Source organism: Delphinapterus leucas, chromosome 7 (assembly GCF_059928025.1).
Source record: "Delphinapterus leucas isolate spDelLeu-1000000601 "Yukka" chromosome 7, BTC_Dleu_Yukka2, whole genome shotgun sequence".
Taxonomy (NCBI): Eukaryota; Metazoa; Chordata; class Mammalia; order Artiodactyla; family Monodontidae; genus Delphinapterus; species Delphinapterus leucas.
Window position 1 is genome coordinate 51,740,165 of NC_143135.1, and position 16,149 is coordinate 51,756,313.

At 43.6% G+C, this 16,149-nt stretch overlaps 1 protein-coding gene across 1 annotated transcript in view; it reads right to left on the reverse strand.

Moving 5' to 3' along the window:
• P4HA3 (prolyl 4-hydroxylase subunit alpha 3) overlaps positions 1 to 14,571 on the reverse strand; it is a 42,564-nt gene extending 27,993 nt beyond the window's left edge. Inside the window, exons 1-4 of the mRNA XM_022593796.3 lie at positions 14,132 to 14,571; positions 7,137 to 7,279; positions 5,866 to 6,089; positions 1,464 to 1,613 (exon numbers count right to left, since the gene is read on the reverse strand). Coding sequence (XP_022449504.2) covers positions 1,464 to 1,613; positions 5,866 to 6,089; positions 7,137 to 7,279; positions 14,132 to 14,544 — 930 coding nt within the window. The 5' untranslated portion in view covers positions 14,545 to 14,571. The remainder of the gene's footprint in view (positions 1 to 1,463; positions 1,614 to 5,865; positions 6,090 to 7,136; positions 7,280 to 14,131) is intronic.
• Positions 14,572 to 16,149: the final 1,578 nt, after the last annotated feature.

Below are 16,149 nucleotides of genomic sequence, written 5' to 3' on the forward strand. Positions count from 1 at the left end.
ACTTTTCATGGTATATATAGATATATAATTTTACATGATAATGTAAGGTCCATGGAGGGACATTTACCCCTAATTTACTAAGGGTAAAAAGGGGACCAGGAATTGTCCATAAGACGATGCCAATGTGTTCTATTACTGTGGGATAAAAAAAAAAATGTACCATGAGAGCACAAAGAAGGAGAGTCTGAGGAGAATTAAGGAAGACTTCACAAAATAGGTGACATTTGAGCTACGCCTAGTAAGATGAATAAAATGTACCAAAGCACGATTGTGGAAAGGGAGAGTCTACAAGTGAGAAGAGGAGAAATCTAAGTCATCATAGGGGAAAAAACCCAAAACAATTAGTCAGACACTGTATTTAAAACTCTGTCTTTCAGGGTGAGCTGCTTTAGTTTATCTTCTCTGAATCTCCACATCAATTCTCCATTTTCTTCTTCTATTAAAATTCAGTAACGTCTCGCCATTTGTTGCATCACAGGGATTCTGTTTCAGCTTTAGTATGTAGCAATTAAGCAGCAGAGTTAGGAAGAGCACCTTGGAAAGTTTTACAACAAAGAGCCACTTACCAGGAATTTGCATGAGAGGAGCAGGTCTATTTGCTGCACTGCTGTTTTGGCAGCAACACATGCGTTTGGACCACGCACATCCTCCTCCCTTTTCTCAGGAAAAGGGATAAAGGAAAGGGAATGTATGGAGCAGAAATGGTTTATTAGTTTTGGAAACTCTAGGGAATTGGCTCTGTAGTGATTTTTCCAGCCTATTCTTGAAGACTGTACAACCCTGGTGGGAAATGGGATTAGCTACACAAAGGATGGCAGCTCCCACATGTAGGGAAACGAGCTTTCACGAGGGGCACAACAGGTTATAGATCAACAGTGCCAAAGAAAAACAACAGCTGGAGGAGGTGCTGAGCTGATGCTCTGGACCAATGGCACCAGCTGTGTATCCAGACACTATTCATGTCACAGCTGGACTTGACTGCAGACGGGAGAGGCTAACAATCAAACTTCTTCCTTGACATTGGCAGTATCATGGCATAACATCTGGGATGAGTTATGAAATGTTGAGAGGGCAAAAGAGCGATCTGCATTGACTATGAAGCTATTAAACATTTGTGGATGCAGCTGCTGCTGCTACAGGTAAGAGACCGCCTCCTACATGGGAGACGATGACTTAAAGTAGTCAGTACATTGGAAAGAGTACTAACAAAGAATCAGACAGACTCGGGCTCTAATCCCAGCTCTGTGAACTCTGTGACAAGCTAGGAATTCTTTGGAGATTCAGTTTACTCACATGAGAAATAGGGAAATAACAAAACAACTGCCCTGCTTGACTCACATTTGGTCCTGTTGGGAAGACGAAATAAATTAAGAGACATGAAAATGCTTAGAAAATTGTAAAGCAGATATAAAGCATTACGCTTACTGTGATGAAAGCAGTGAGCCCCCTGCTAACTCCCCTACCTGGAAATAGGCGAAGGCCAAGTGATCCAAGGCATCCTCTAGACTTGCCTCATCCTCTGTCTTCCATTCTCCATAAGAGCCTCGGAAGAGACTGACAGCCTCCTCCAGCCATGGAATGGCATGGTAGTAATCTCCCATGTCATAGGCCACCTGCAGGGAGCATAAGTACCGTCACTAAAGCCTTAGTCCATGGGTAGAGAAAGGAAATGATACTGCAGAGAGTGGAGGGCCTTTGGAACCCAAGAAGGCAAGTTTTCTCTTTAATTCATTTAAATTAAATAGATTAAGCATCTATTATATACAAGACAATGTACTAGGCATGGAGAATATAAAGTATTCTTGCATTTAAAGAATTTATAATCTGGGGAGATGTGAGATATATGAACTCAAGTAATTATAACACTGGGCAGAATGGCATGAATGCTTGAGAATCTCAGAAAGCTTCACGGAAGAAGTGCCATCTGAGATGAGCCTTCGTTGAAGAAGGAAAAGAATTTCCATGAGCAGAGATTGGAATGAAGGTCATTTTATGGTGAGGGAATGGTAGAAACAGAAACCAAAAGCAAGAATGTGTTCAAGCAGTATATTGTGGCTATAGTCTAAGGCAAAGAGAAGCAGGAAATAAACATAAAAAGGCAATAGGGGGGCTTCCCTGGTGGCGCAGTGGTTGAGAGTCCGCCTGCCGATGCAGGGGACACGGGTTTGTGCCCCGGTCCTGGAAGATCCCACATGCCACGGAGCGGCTGGGCCCGTGAGCCATGGCCGCTGAGCCTGCGCGTCTGGAGCCTGTGCTCCGCAATGGGAGAGGCCACAACAGTGAGAGGCCCGCGTACAGCAAAAAAAAAAAAAAAAAAACAAAAGACAACAGGGGCTAAGCCAATTAGAGTGTGACTGTCATGTTTTTAGGAAGAAGCTGTTGGTAGCAATGTGAGGAATGGATTAAAAGCATTCATTTATTCAATATTTACTGAGTATTTACAATGTACCTGGTGGTCCCTGCCTTTAAAGAGCTTACAATCAATCAAGGGGCACATAAGTAAACCAATAATTGTGACATAATGCATTAGACATCTTAATGAAGGTAGACATTGGAACGTTATGAGAGCTCAGTGGATCTGTCCTATATTAAATGTCTGAATGTGGGGAATATGGCAACACGCACTAGACATAGCTCCCGTCTCCTAATAGCTTACGGTTAACTAGAATACCAGAGCTGCAGGCGGAATTTCCTGCAAGTTGATGTTGGAGACAGCAGGGAATTATAAAGTCACAGATTTGGAAGGCCTCTTTCTAATTCAGGTATAATTTCCAGCAGGCAGAAAAATAGGGCAGAACCTAAAGATACTGCAACTCTGCCGCCTAAACAGTTAAGTCCATTCCTATCCCCCACCTGCCATTAGCCTGCGGTGTTATCTTTCTGGTTCTTAAGTTTTCTATTTGTAAAAACGTTGAGTTGAAGAATAACAATAAAAAATGACGGAACTTTTCCTGTTAACAATTTATTTAATTAAGATTTCCATGAGGAACTTTAAGTCTCAGCAATACAGCAGATTGAGATAACTGGAATCCTTCCAACCACAAAGACTTAGAAATTTTGAATAAAATATAAAAAGCATTTAATTATATATTTTCAAGAAAGACTGGAAAATACCCAAGTACCAGAAGTAAAAAAGGAGTTGAAAATCCAAGTAATAAGCTTATGAGCAGATGCTGAAGCTGCCTAGGATGGGGTGGGGGTTGGTTCTAGTAACCTTAGGTTATAATACCCACATGAGGACAGTATGTGAGCCTTCTGTAGACCTCCCAAACCTAGGAATTGGAATTAAGACACACTCATAAAACTGAAACCCATGAAAAACTACACTATAAGGGAAAGAGTAGACCAGAAAAAAATCTACCCACTGTCATAAGGAGACAAGAAAGTTGGTTTGTTTCTGTCTGGCCTCTATTCAGAGAAATAGATATGGAAACAACCTAAGTGTCCATCAGTGGAGGAATGAATAAAGAAAATGTGATCTATATAATTCAGCCATTAAAAAGAATGAAATCTTGCCATTTGTGACAACATGGATGGACCTCGAGGGCATTATGCTAAGTGAAATAAGTCAGACAGAGAAAGACAAATACCATATGCTCTCACTTACACGTGGAAACAAAAACAGAAACAAAACCAAAAAAAAAAATAAAAACCCCAATCCCATAAATAGAGGGAGCAGATTGGTTGCCAGAGGCCAGGGGTAGGGCGGAGGCGAAGTGGGTGAAAGGGGTCAAAAGTTATAAACTTCCAGTTATAAAATAAATAAGTCATGGGGATGTAATGTACAGGGGAAAAAAAATAAGTATCTAAGGCTAGTGATACCACCAGAGTACCTGGAAGAAGAAAACCCCAAACACTATGAAGGGATATTCCTACAACTTTGGGCAGAAAAAGGCTCTTAGGGGGGAAAAAGTCCTGCTAAAAATAAGCTCACAATCAAAAATGATAAACTGTATCAGGAAACAACTGACAATGAACAAGAGTCAACCAACACAACAGGAGGGTAGTAAAACTAGACACTTAAGAATTTCAGAAAATAGAAAGATTGATCTGCTTTAAAATAATCCATGGAGGAGGGTGCAGATGAAACAGATTTGTCTACATGTTAATAATTATCAAAGTTTATTCTTCGACCCAGCAATACCACTCCCAAGTATTTAACCAAGAGAAATGAAAACAAATGTCCACAGAAACACGTACATAAGAATGTTAATAGCAGCTTTATTCTAGCTGATGCTGGAAACAAATCAAGTATCCATCAACATGAGATTGGATAAACAGTTTGTGGTATATTCAAACAATGGAATACTAGTCAGCAATAGAAAGGAATGAACTACTGATAAATGCCACAACATGTATGAATTTCACAGATACAACATGCTGAGTGACTCAAGAGCACTTACTGTATGGTTTAGGACAGTGGTCACCTGGTACCTGGGCAAGGTTAGAGTAGAAAGGGTGGGAGTGGTGAGAAGGAAAAGGAAGTAGGGCTGTATTTAGCTATCTGTAAATTCTTTTTAGAAAATCTGAAAAAAAATCTGAAACAAATATAGCAAAATTTGAACATATATTTCATCTCAATTATAGATATAATTGCTTCTTATTTTATGTGTACTTTTCTTATATTTGAAATGTTTTATCTTTCAAAATAAGTAAATAAATACAGAAATAAGGATTGCCAGTGAGACTTTTAGGAAGCGACTTACTGAATTTTCAACATATGGTTTTAGTCTCAGAAAAACCTCACTAAGGAAGCATATATTGGTACCATACATGGAGCTGTTGTAACTGGCTTCAATTTAAATTAGCCATGAACAGGATGATTCAGCTCTGATTCTATTCAGGATTTCAGAAAAGGAAAAATGCACACAGAGAGGCTTAGGGCAACCCTCTCCACATTAATTTGGAAGACTGATTCTCAAAACTTGGATTCAGGACACATGAGGCCCCCTCTTATATCGGCTAATGAATACTGCAGGGGCTGGGAAAAATTCACTTTCCTGCATTACGCATCTTTAAAATTAAAAAGGATTTACTCCATTACTTCTTGGGCAAAGGCTAACAAAGAATATATTGTAAAATAACCTCAAGAGTGTTTAAAACTTGTGATCAAAGATCAGTTAAATATCTCATAAGGAAGGTTCTTGAAGTCTGTTTTCTCAAGCAATGTTAAAACGATGATGTTTTTTTCCTTTGGCCGCAGCACGCGGCTTGCAGGGTCTTAGTTCCCCGACCAGGGATCGAAACTGTGACCCCTGCAGTGGAAGTGCAGAGTCCTAACCACTGGACCACCACGGAATTCCCAAATGGCCTGTGTTTTGGCACTACTTTAATTTAGTATTTACAAATGCCTAGGAAATGTTGCAAGGGATTTCACAAAGTCTCAGGAGGCTGAGTTTCCGTGATCAACCTTCACATCACCATTTCCTTTCCTTTCCCCCACCCTTTGACCCTGCTTCTCCTTTCCACCTGGCTGTTCATCTACTGGCGGGTGCTCTACTTAGGGTGACCATAGGGCCATTTTTCCCAGGACAGTCCCATTTTATGTCTGTCATCCTGGCTAATAACACCTCCTTCACTCTCAAGAGTGTCCTAAGTATATGATTTCCTTATCATGGAAAGAGCATGGGATTCAGAGTTAAAAGATGCAGGTTCAAATTTTAGTTCTGCTACTTAAAACTGTGTAACCTTAGGCAAGTTATTTACCCTCTCTGAACCTCAGTTTCTTCATCTGAAAATGGGGAATAATACCAAATTTCCAAGTTTGCTGTCAGGATTAGAAATATGTAAAAGGAATCGGGATATAGTGATTTCATCCCCCAAAAAGAGAGCTGAGCAATTTGCCCTCTCTCTGAATATCATTACCTTGCCAACTTGGAAGCAGTCATCCCCCGTGAGGGAAAAAAGCCGTCTGGGACTGTACAGGTCAGTGACAGCACAGCCGGTGACTCTCTGGAAGACGCCTCGGGCAAGTCCCTTCACACTGAGCATGTACACGTCCTGCAGCCGCATCAGGGCCCTTGCTGCTCCCTCAAGGTCCTCAAAGGCTGGCAGGTCCTGTTCCACCTTCTCATAACCATCCTTCAGAGCTGTAAAGGTCATGAAAGCATCAATCTACCATTCAAGAAACAGGCGGTGAGCATTTAATACAGCAAGGCATCATCACCTTAATCACCATAGTCATCAGGCTCATAACATTACATGAGCAAAGATAATGTTTTATCTGCTTTTGTTCCCAGGGTAACAAAATCTTCTGAATGAGGAACAGACACTCTAGAGTAAAAACTAAGCACCTTTATCATGTTGTTCCATTCTACCTGTCTCCAGGAGTCTTGCCTTTTGGGGGACAAACTCTTCTTCCTCTTAACTTCCCCAAAGTCAACAAACTTCTTTAAGTACAAAGTACAGTAAATTAGGAAAGTGATCTTACTACAGATCACACTGTAGTGGCAACTTAATAAAATAGAAATTATTAGAAGACATCACTTTTAGGGACTTCCTTGGCAGTCCAGTGGTTAAGACTCTGCCTTCCAAAGCAGGGGGTGTGGGTTCAATCCCTGGTCGGGGAGCTAAGATCCCACATGCCTCTCAGCCAAAAAACCGAAACATAAAATGGAAGCAGTATTGTAACAAATTCAATAAAGACTTTAAAAATGGTCAACATCAAAAAAAAAATCTAAAAAAAAAAAAGAAGACATCACTTTCACATGTATGTAAATGGGATGATATAACATATAGTCCTTCACAGGATTGGAGTGAAGATCAAATGAGATAATGGATATGAAAGTGCTTTCTAGGACTTCCCTGGTGGTCCAGTGGTTAAGACCCCACGCTTCCACTGCAGGGGGCGCAGGTTCAATCTCTGGTCAGGGAAGTTCCTCATGCTGCGTGGTGCAGCCAAAAAAAAAAAAAAAAACTAAACTAAAAACTTACTGAAAAAAAAAAGTGCTTTCTAATTATAATTATATAAACATATTAACAAAGGGACCTAGTTCTTTGTAATAGTTAGAGCTAAGGAGATCAAGTAATACCCACCCACTTCATTATCCTTCATCACATCCCTTCAGAACCTCTCTCCTTTCCACTAAGTCAGGAGATAGGATCTTCTCTCACCCTCCAGCCCTCCTCCTCATTACCTCGGATGTTCTCACTGGCCTCCAGACTATGTACCACATTCTTCCAGTCGGACTGTAGGCGCTTGATGAGAGTAAATGCAAGCAGAGGGTTAGACACAGGGGTTGCTGAATCTTCATGCAAAGATAGCACCTTGTCATAGAATCTGAAAGAGAGGAGTAGAATGATCTCACCTACTGATACAACCACTCTACCGAGTGAAGGCTGGCATGGTGTATGCACATTTAGAGTAGTTAAAAATGAAATGCTGAACCCCTTGAGACTCATGTAATATTCTAAGCAAGAAGCACAAAGAATATGAAAAATACCAACACAACAAAAGTAGGTTCATTCATTTGTTCATTCAGCGAATCAGTCTCCACTGGTCAATTTTTGTACGTCAACTATCATGCTAGATGCTCGAGACCCAAAGGCAAGAGACAGTGGAGCTCTCAAGGAGGTCACAAATAAGAAAATCCTTTTTTCTCTTATCACTCTATAATCAAAACTTAGAGTCTGGTAGAAGCTCAAACACATTGTTGAATTAATTATGAAAACCGTGCTATGTGCTATGAGAGAAGAGAGCATATAATGCTATAAAATGCTCTTGTTGAATTAATTATGAAAACCGTGCTATGTGCTATGAGAGAAGAGAGCATATAATGCTATAAAATGCTCTTGTTGAATTAATTATGAAAACCGTGCTATGTGCTATGAGAGAAGAGAGCATATAATGCTATAAAATGCTCTTGTTGAATTAATTATGAAAACCGTGCTATGTGCTATGAGAGAAGAGAGCATATAATGCTATAAAATGCTCTGGCGATTTGTAGGTAGGGCACCTAACCCAGGTGGGAGTTAGAAGGTGTAAGGGAAGACTTTCCAGAGGATATGGCACCTGATCTGTGTTCTGAAGGATTAGTTAAAATATCAATAGCTACTATTGAGCACTTACCATGTATTAGGCATCCTGTTAAGTGGTTTAAACATATTGTCTCATTTAATCCCCGGAAGGATGCTTAGAATAGATTTTATCATGCACTTTTTACAGGAGGGGAAACTGCAACAAGGCTACGCTGTTGGTAAACAGCAAAGCCAGGAATGAACCCAAGCCTGCCTGACTCTGAAGCTGGGGTTCTTGGCTGATTTTGCCACACTGTTTCCCATGGAGCTAGAGCAAAGAAGGGAGGAGAGTAGGTTTTTTGAGCCAACAGGGACCAATGTGTCCAAAGGCACAGAGGCTTGACATATATTTGATCATTCAGTAAGTCACTTGCTAGATGTCAGTCTCCATGCTGGAAGCTGAGGATAAACAGGCAAGACAGGGTCCAATGATCAAGGATTTTTGTTTTTTTTTTTAATAAGGAGGAGGGGGAAAGGATGGTGAAAGGGAAGGGGAGGGGAAGAGGAGGGAAAGGGTGAGGGAGAGGAAGAAGGAGAAGAGAAGGAGAATTTATCTATTATTATTATTTTTTAATTTATTTTTTGCTGTGTTGGTCTTCGTTGCTGCACGCAGGCTTTCTCTAGTTGCGGCGATCGGGGGCTACTCTTCATTGTGGTGTGCGGGCTTCTCACTGCAGTGGCTTCTCTTGTTGCAGAGCATGGCTCTAGGCTCTCAGGCTTCAGTAGTTGTGGCACACAGGCTCAGTAGTTGTGGCGCACGGGCTCTAGAGCGCAGGCTTAGTAGTTGTGGTACACGGGCTTAGTTGCTCCACGGCATGTGGGATCTTCCTGGACCAGGGATTGAACCCGTATCCCCTGCGCTGGCAGGCGGATTCTTAACCACTGTGCTACCAGGGAAGTCCGATCAAGGGTTTCATGGACAAGAAAATAGCTGATTTCTCATCACTCATTTCCTAAGTTCAATATATATTTCTATGAAAGAATAAATGAAATACATTCTTCTAGGAGCTAGGAACAGAATTTTGAATAAGACAATAACCTTGATCTTAAAGACTTGCAGCCTTTGAGATCACAAATAATTACATTACAGGTGCAACACCAGATTTAAGAACAAGGCTTAGTGGAGAGTACACAGTGGGGGTGATTAACTTGGCCAGAGCAGGTGAGAGAAGGTTTCACAGAGGAGATAATAAACTGGCTTGATGGGTAAATGCAAATAATGAGGAAGGGAGAAGGAGGCCTCCTTCCAAGGCAGGCAGAGACAGTTCAACATATGCAAAGGTACAGAGAGAAACAGGGAAATTACAAGCTGTTTAGTACTGCTGGAGCACGGGGTATATTGGGAGAATGGGGAGACTAGACTGGAGAAGTGAGGAGCACCTAATAGATCTTGCTGAGAAATTTGATTTTTACCCTGTGTGCAATTAGGAGCAGCAAAAGGTTTTAAGTGAGAGTGGAATGCACTATGATACGTTACATATATAAATCTGTGAGAGGGTGGGGAGGAGGGGTTAGAAGTGGAAGTGACCAGAGGCAGAAAGACCATAACAGTGACAGTGGGAGCAGAGAATGGGATGGTTTCAGGAGAGATATTTAGGAAGCAGATCATATAGAAACTGGTGATGGTTGTAATGGAGAGTGAACAGGTGGGTTATCCAAGCGTGCTTCCAACCTTTCTGGTTTGCCAACATTTGCAGAAAATGGCCAGAAATGTTGGGGCCAGAAGTGATCATCTTTCTCATTAATTTCTCTCCTCCTCGATGTCCTACAGCAAAGGTGCTGTTTCCTTTCCTGGCATACTATGGTTATTCCATTGCTAACCCTCTAACAGGATTTATATTGTTGAAAGTTATTAGTTATAGTAAGGCAGACTTAAGAGTTCTAGTCCTGCCCTCTAAGACTTTTTTCCCTTTATTTTAAAATTATTAATTTTGAAAACAATACAATAACAACAATGGAAGTAAAAGAAAAAAGTGTGGGGACTTCCCTGGTGGTGCAGTGGTTAAGAATCCACCTGCCAATGCAGGGGACACGGGTCGAGCCCTGGTCGGGAAGTTCCCACATGCCGTGGAGCAACAAAGCCTGTGTGCCACAACTACTGAAGCCCACGTGCCTAGAGCCTGTGCTCCACAACAAGAGAAGCCACCGCAATGAGAAGCCCACGCACCTCAACGAAGAGTAGCCCCCGCTCGCCACAACTAGAGAAAGCCCGTGTGCAGCAACGAAGACCCAATGCAGCCAAAATTAAATAAATAAAATAAAATAAAATAAAAAGAATCCGCCTGCCAATGCAGGTGACACGGATTCAAGCCCTGGTCCGGGAAGATCCCACATGCCACGGAGCAACTAAGCCCATGCACTACAACTATTGAGCCTGTGCTCTAGAGCCCACGAGCCACAACTACTGAGCCCACATGCAGCAACTACTGAAGCCCGCATGCCTAAAACCCATGCTCCACAACAAGAGAAGCCACCACAATGAGAAGCCCACGCACTGCAACAAAGAGTAGCCCCCGCTCGCTGCAACTAGAGAAAGCCTGCGCGCAGCAATGAAGACCCAACGCAGCCAAAAATAAATAAATATTTTTTAAAAAAGGAAGTGTGAGCAAAGTGAAAAGGATATGGATTTATATGAATGTATGCAAGAGCACGTGAGAATAGAAGAGTCCTTTGGCCAGAGTGGAGGACTTCAGTGAGTGGAAAGGGATGGAAGTGACGAATGGAGGGAGTGGCAGGGTGGTGGCGGATTTCAATCCCATGAAACAGTCAGAACTAAGGATTTCTCAAGGGGGCCTCAACTATAAACAGAGCCTGAAACAGAATACTTGCTTAGGGTAGAGGTGCTTCTAGCGAGCCAAACGTTCAATTCAAGCATAAACTAAGGAAAAAGGATCTGCACCTGGGTGCCCCAGGGAGGAAATAGGAAGACTGTCAAGTCCCAGGACGTCTCTGATCCCCAAGACAGGGGTATCTGAGAGCAGCTACTCTAGGGTTTTGAAACTAAACCAGCCTCCAGGGTGTGGGATTTTTTTTTTACTACCCATTATTTCCTGCTTCAGCTCCATATGGAACTACTTAGTGAAAGATATTCCACTGCTAGACAAAAACACTTACAAGCAGAGGCTTGGGCTTGAGTTCAGCCTGAAGGGTAAGTGTCCAGGGACAACTGAGGCTGAGTGGGCAGGGATTTTATAAGACAGTTGAATGCGGAGGAGCTGGAAGGAGACCTGAGAGGTATCCTGACCCAGCCTCCAACTATCCCTCAGTTTCCTCCTCTATAAAATGGCAGAACTGGTCTAGTCTAGAATAACTCTATGAATCCTTTCGGCACAACCGTTCTATTATTTTTTTCCATCACCTTTTCCACAACTGAATAAACAGATTCCTCATCTGGTGCTTGAGAACTAATGTATAACAGGCATCAGAGGAAACTGAGGCACAAAGAGAAAGAAGCAAGACAGAGAGGTGAAGATCTGTTTCAAGTCACCCATCAAATCAAAAGCAACATCTCCTTGTTCTCTTCACATCCCACTTTGTATTATGGTGTCAATTTATTTAGGGCAGGGGTTTGATCTCTACTGCAGCACATAATTCAATTCAGTGTTCAGGTATGTCATCTTTCTGTCACACAAAGAAAAAAAGACCTATCAACTGCTATCTGAGGCTGGTTTGGAATCTAAACGTTGGTCTTATGCTCAGCCTCTGAGCCAGTAGCTGGTTTTCAGAGACCGAGTTACTGGATGCTGAATTCAAACCTCAGGGTTTCCTAAACGGAATTTTGCTTTAACAAATGCTGAGAATGGAAAATCAGATCCTTTCCTTCAAGAATCTGCACATAAAATTTGCAACCAAATCCCTGCATTAAACATAGCCTGGACAGGTTACCCAACCACAATACATGGGCTATTTTAATTCAATATGTTTCTCCTTTGGAATTCAGAAATGGCTTTGTCTCGGTTCTTCTGAGATATTCTGAATGCTTAATTCCTAGCACAGAAATAATTGCTGCTGATACTACTTTTTAAATCTTGGTGGTTTTTTTAAACTGCAACAACAAAAAAAGGTACGGGTTAGCTAAATATTATATAACTAGTATTCGTAATACTATACTAGTATACAACTGTATATGTGATTGGGCTGGCCAAAAAGTTCGTTCAAGTTTTTGGAAGATGTTACAGAAAAACTCGAACGAACGTTTTGGCCAACCCAATATAACTAGTATAATTTTTATTCATTAACTTGGGGTAGGGAGTAGTAGTTTCAACACCAAAAATATTTAATTTCTAAATTTAGAAATTCAGAGAAGAAGTGATCAGCACTGCAAGCTCTCTCTTCTGAACCTGTTCCCCAAGAGGCCCGGCATCAGGATTCTGATACCCATCTCCACCTAAGCCACTCAAATAAAGAGATTAGTGGTATGAGAACAAGCACATGAGTAGCAGGGAGCAGGATGGCATCTTGAATCAAAGAGAAGAGTCTGTTCTACTTCCACCAGTGAACAAAATTATATCATTTTGCTCTGTAAGCATGGGCCCACAGAACACTAGGCAACTATGCTACTCCAAAAAGTGACAAGAATTATTGAAATTATCATCGTTTACTGTTATAATTAATACACACTTACGTATACTCTACATGTGTGTGTATCATCATGCTATTTCAAACAGTAAATTTAAACATGGATACAACCACTTATAAGCAAACTACATACTTAAGACCATGTACCAAATTACATCATCATTCAGTCACCCTCAAGTAACAAACAAGATCTCTCACATACACTTCCTCGCACAAACTGATTCTCTTCTACCTGGGTTCTCCCCCACAGCCATAGTGGCCCTCACACCTTCTTCCCATATGGCCTGGAAACAGTGTTACGACCGCATACACGCACTCACAGTTTTATCAGCGGCACATTGTGAGATAGCCCTCTGTGGTCTCAGCTCGGCTGAGGGTCACAGGACATACAGTATTAATATATTCAGATAACTATGTGGTTACACCTCTGCTTCTCATATTGTGAGCTTCTCAGTGTCCCAGGAGAAGGTGCACAGCACATATTCATACACATGGTATCATATCCAATCATTCATCTTTCATTGTTTGACACTGCAGACTCTTACAGTAGTTTGTTGACTGTATAGCAAAACAACACTGGCTGAGCATCTGCCGGCGCGTGCTGCACTCAGCATCCCCTAGCATCAACTATGGTTTTGCCCAGTGTTTTCTTGGTGTCAAATACTTTCATATTCATATAGCATCTCAGTTATAGTATTTAGAGCTGTTACGTGTGTAAAGAGAAGGGAGAGCAGAAAGCAAGGGGAAGGATGGATGTCTCAGATTAACAATCATGATGTTACAGACTCTGAGCTCCTAGAGGGCAGGGTTTGGTCTTGTTCACCATTCTCTCCCTAGTGCCTGGAACAGTGCTTGGCTCATGGTAGGCACTCAAACATACGTGTTGAATAAACTGATGAACACAAAGGATTCTTCATACAGTGACCTGGACAATTACTCGGCATCCTTCACATGCAGACTATGATATGCATAGTGTCATGCCTACCCAGTCTCAATGACATGTAAATCTCATACACGGTCACAGAATGTCACCCCATACTAAACATCAGTTTCCTGGGTCACACGGTCAACACATGTGTGGCTACAGTGTCACTCTTCTCTCCATTTCACTCTTGCAATGTCGTTGTGTCTCTGTGACACAGAGCCTGGAGGCCCACACAGCTTGAACCAGCACCTTGGGCGGCCCTACTCCTCCTCGGAGTCGCTGCTCCACACTTTTCCCCAGTGTATCAACTTGGCGGTGTGATGTTGGATTGGGGTGCCACTGTGTGTGTGTGAGGGACAGAGTCAGAGGTCCTACACAGTGTGACACAGTGTCTTGAGGTCCCACACAGGATGACGGTGTATCTGGGGAGTCACACTGGGCCATGGTATCGCAGTCTCACGGTGAGACACCGCGTGTGAGGTCCCGGCAGGGTGACGATGAACCTAAGAGTTACCCCTCCCCCCCCCCCCCCCCCCACCGCCGTGGCACAGTGTCTTGGCCTGGTCCTCTGACTCGGTCTTCCCTACTCAGACCCCACCCCCGTGCCCTCACCTGGTGAGATCCCGCAGCCGCGCCTCCTCCCCGCGCAGGTAGCGCCGCAGCAGTCCCAGCAGCCGGCGCTCGGGCGCCAGGGCGCGCGCCACACTGGTCAGCGCCGAGAACGTGTCCCCGCGCGCCGCGACCCCGGCCAGGTCCCCTGCCTGGAGCGCCAGCACCGCCAGCAGCGCTGCCAGCCGCACAGCGGGGCCCATCGCCGGCGCTGGCGCGCGTCCTCTCAGGCCTTGCAGCCCGGCCCTGCGCCCGACGCTCCGCCCTGGCCCGCCCCCGGCTCCTCCTCGCTCTGACCCCTCCCCTCGCTCTCCACCTCCCACCTTCTTGCCCCCTAGTTCCCTAGACTGCGTGTGGACTGCCTGCAACCTCAGTGTCCGCCCGCCCTCCACTAAATCACAGCCCTGGGAAAACATTTTCACTGTGTCTATTTCACACTTGGGGAAACTGAGGCAGCGGGTGTGGTGAGGCATGAATTCACCAGTCTATGGCTGTACAACGCCATCCAAAAATATTAACCCCTCTGGATCAAGGGGTGGAAATGCAGAAACATCACTGGATTCTGATGGAGAAATCGGGAGAGTAAATGTCATGGTATGGTAACAGCGGTGCGGGTAAAGAGCTGTGACAGACCAGAGGGGAAGAAAACACTTCACACAGGACTTGACGTCTGAACCATCTTGAAGGATGAGTAGAATTTTGACCGGAGGTAGAGGGTGAAGGCCATTAGGGTCAGCGCATGACAAATCTAGGACCTATACAACCAAAAACTCTGGGGTCCTGGGTCACTGCTCTACATGACATACCTATGATCACTGACGCAAACAAAAATATTATTATTGTATCCTACTACTTATTCTTTCCCCCTCTTTCCCAGGCAATGTTATTCACTCATTCATTCATTTAACAAATATTTAGCACCTGTTCCACTGTGCCGAGGACAAAGAGAAATAGCAGATCCAACCCTAGACTCACAAGGGGAGACAGAGATGTAAACAAATAACCACAAAGTGCTGTCAGGGTAACCGAGGGTTGTGCAGTGAGCAAGGGCAACTCTGAGGAGGGAGCCCATCCCCATGCATAGACGGTGGAGAGGGCTTCACAGAGCGGGCAACGTGTGCAGGTCCAAAAGGATAAAAAGGAATTGCCTGGAAGATGTCGGGCAAGGGAGGGATGGGCTTTCCTGGAGAAGGTACTATGTATGCCAAGGTTTGGAGATGGAAAATAGTTTGAGTTGCAGAAATGATGAAAAGTTCCTTGTGGTTGGGCCTGTCAGACTGTGAAGTGTTTTTGCATGTCATACGAAGAAATTTAGCCTGTTATGAAAATCCAATGGAAGTTTTTTTTTAATTGAAAAAAAATTATTTATACAGCTGCATCGGGTCTCAGTTGCGGCACACAGGATCTTCGTTGAGGCATGCAGATCTTTTGTTGCGGCGCGCGGGCTTCTCTCTAGTTGTGGCGTGTGGGTTTTTCTCTCTCTAGTTGTGGCACACGCAGGCTCCAGGGCATGTGGGCTCTGTAGTTGTGGTGCCTGGGGTCGAGAGCGCATGGGCTCTGTAGTTTGCAGCACGCAGGCTCTCTAGTTGAGGCACACGAGCTCAGTAGTGTGGCGCACAGGCTTAGTTGCCAGGGATCAAACCCATGTCCCCTGCATTGGAAGGTGGATTCTTTACCACTGGACCACCAGGGAAGTCCCCCAGTAGAAGTTCTTAAGGTGGTGTTAATAACCATCCAGTGACTGAGCAAGGTGAGGGAATAAAGGCCCAGCCATTTAGGCCCAACATGAGACAGCTCTGAGAGGCAATACTAGCTCTAGCCCTCCTGCCACATTAATCAACGCTTTGTCAAGCCTCTTTGACCTCTTCCTCTGCCCTTTCCTGCTTCCTGTCTCTTTCACAGATGTTGATCCCTAACAAATATCTTGCACTTCAAACTTCATCTCAGCATCTGCTTCTGGAGAACCCGATCTGTAACACCAATGCAATCAACATACACAGCTGGTAAGTGTAGAGCAGGAA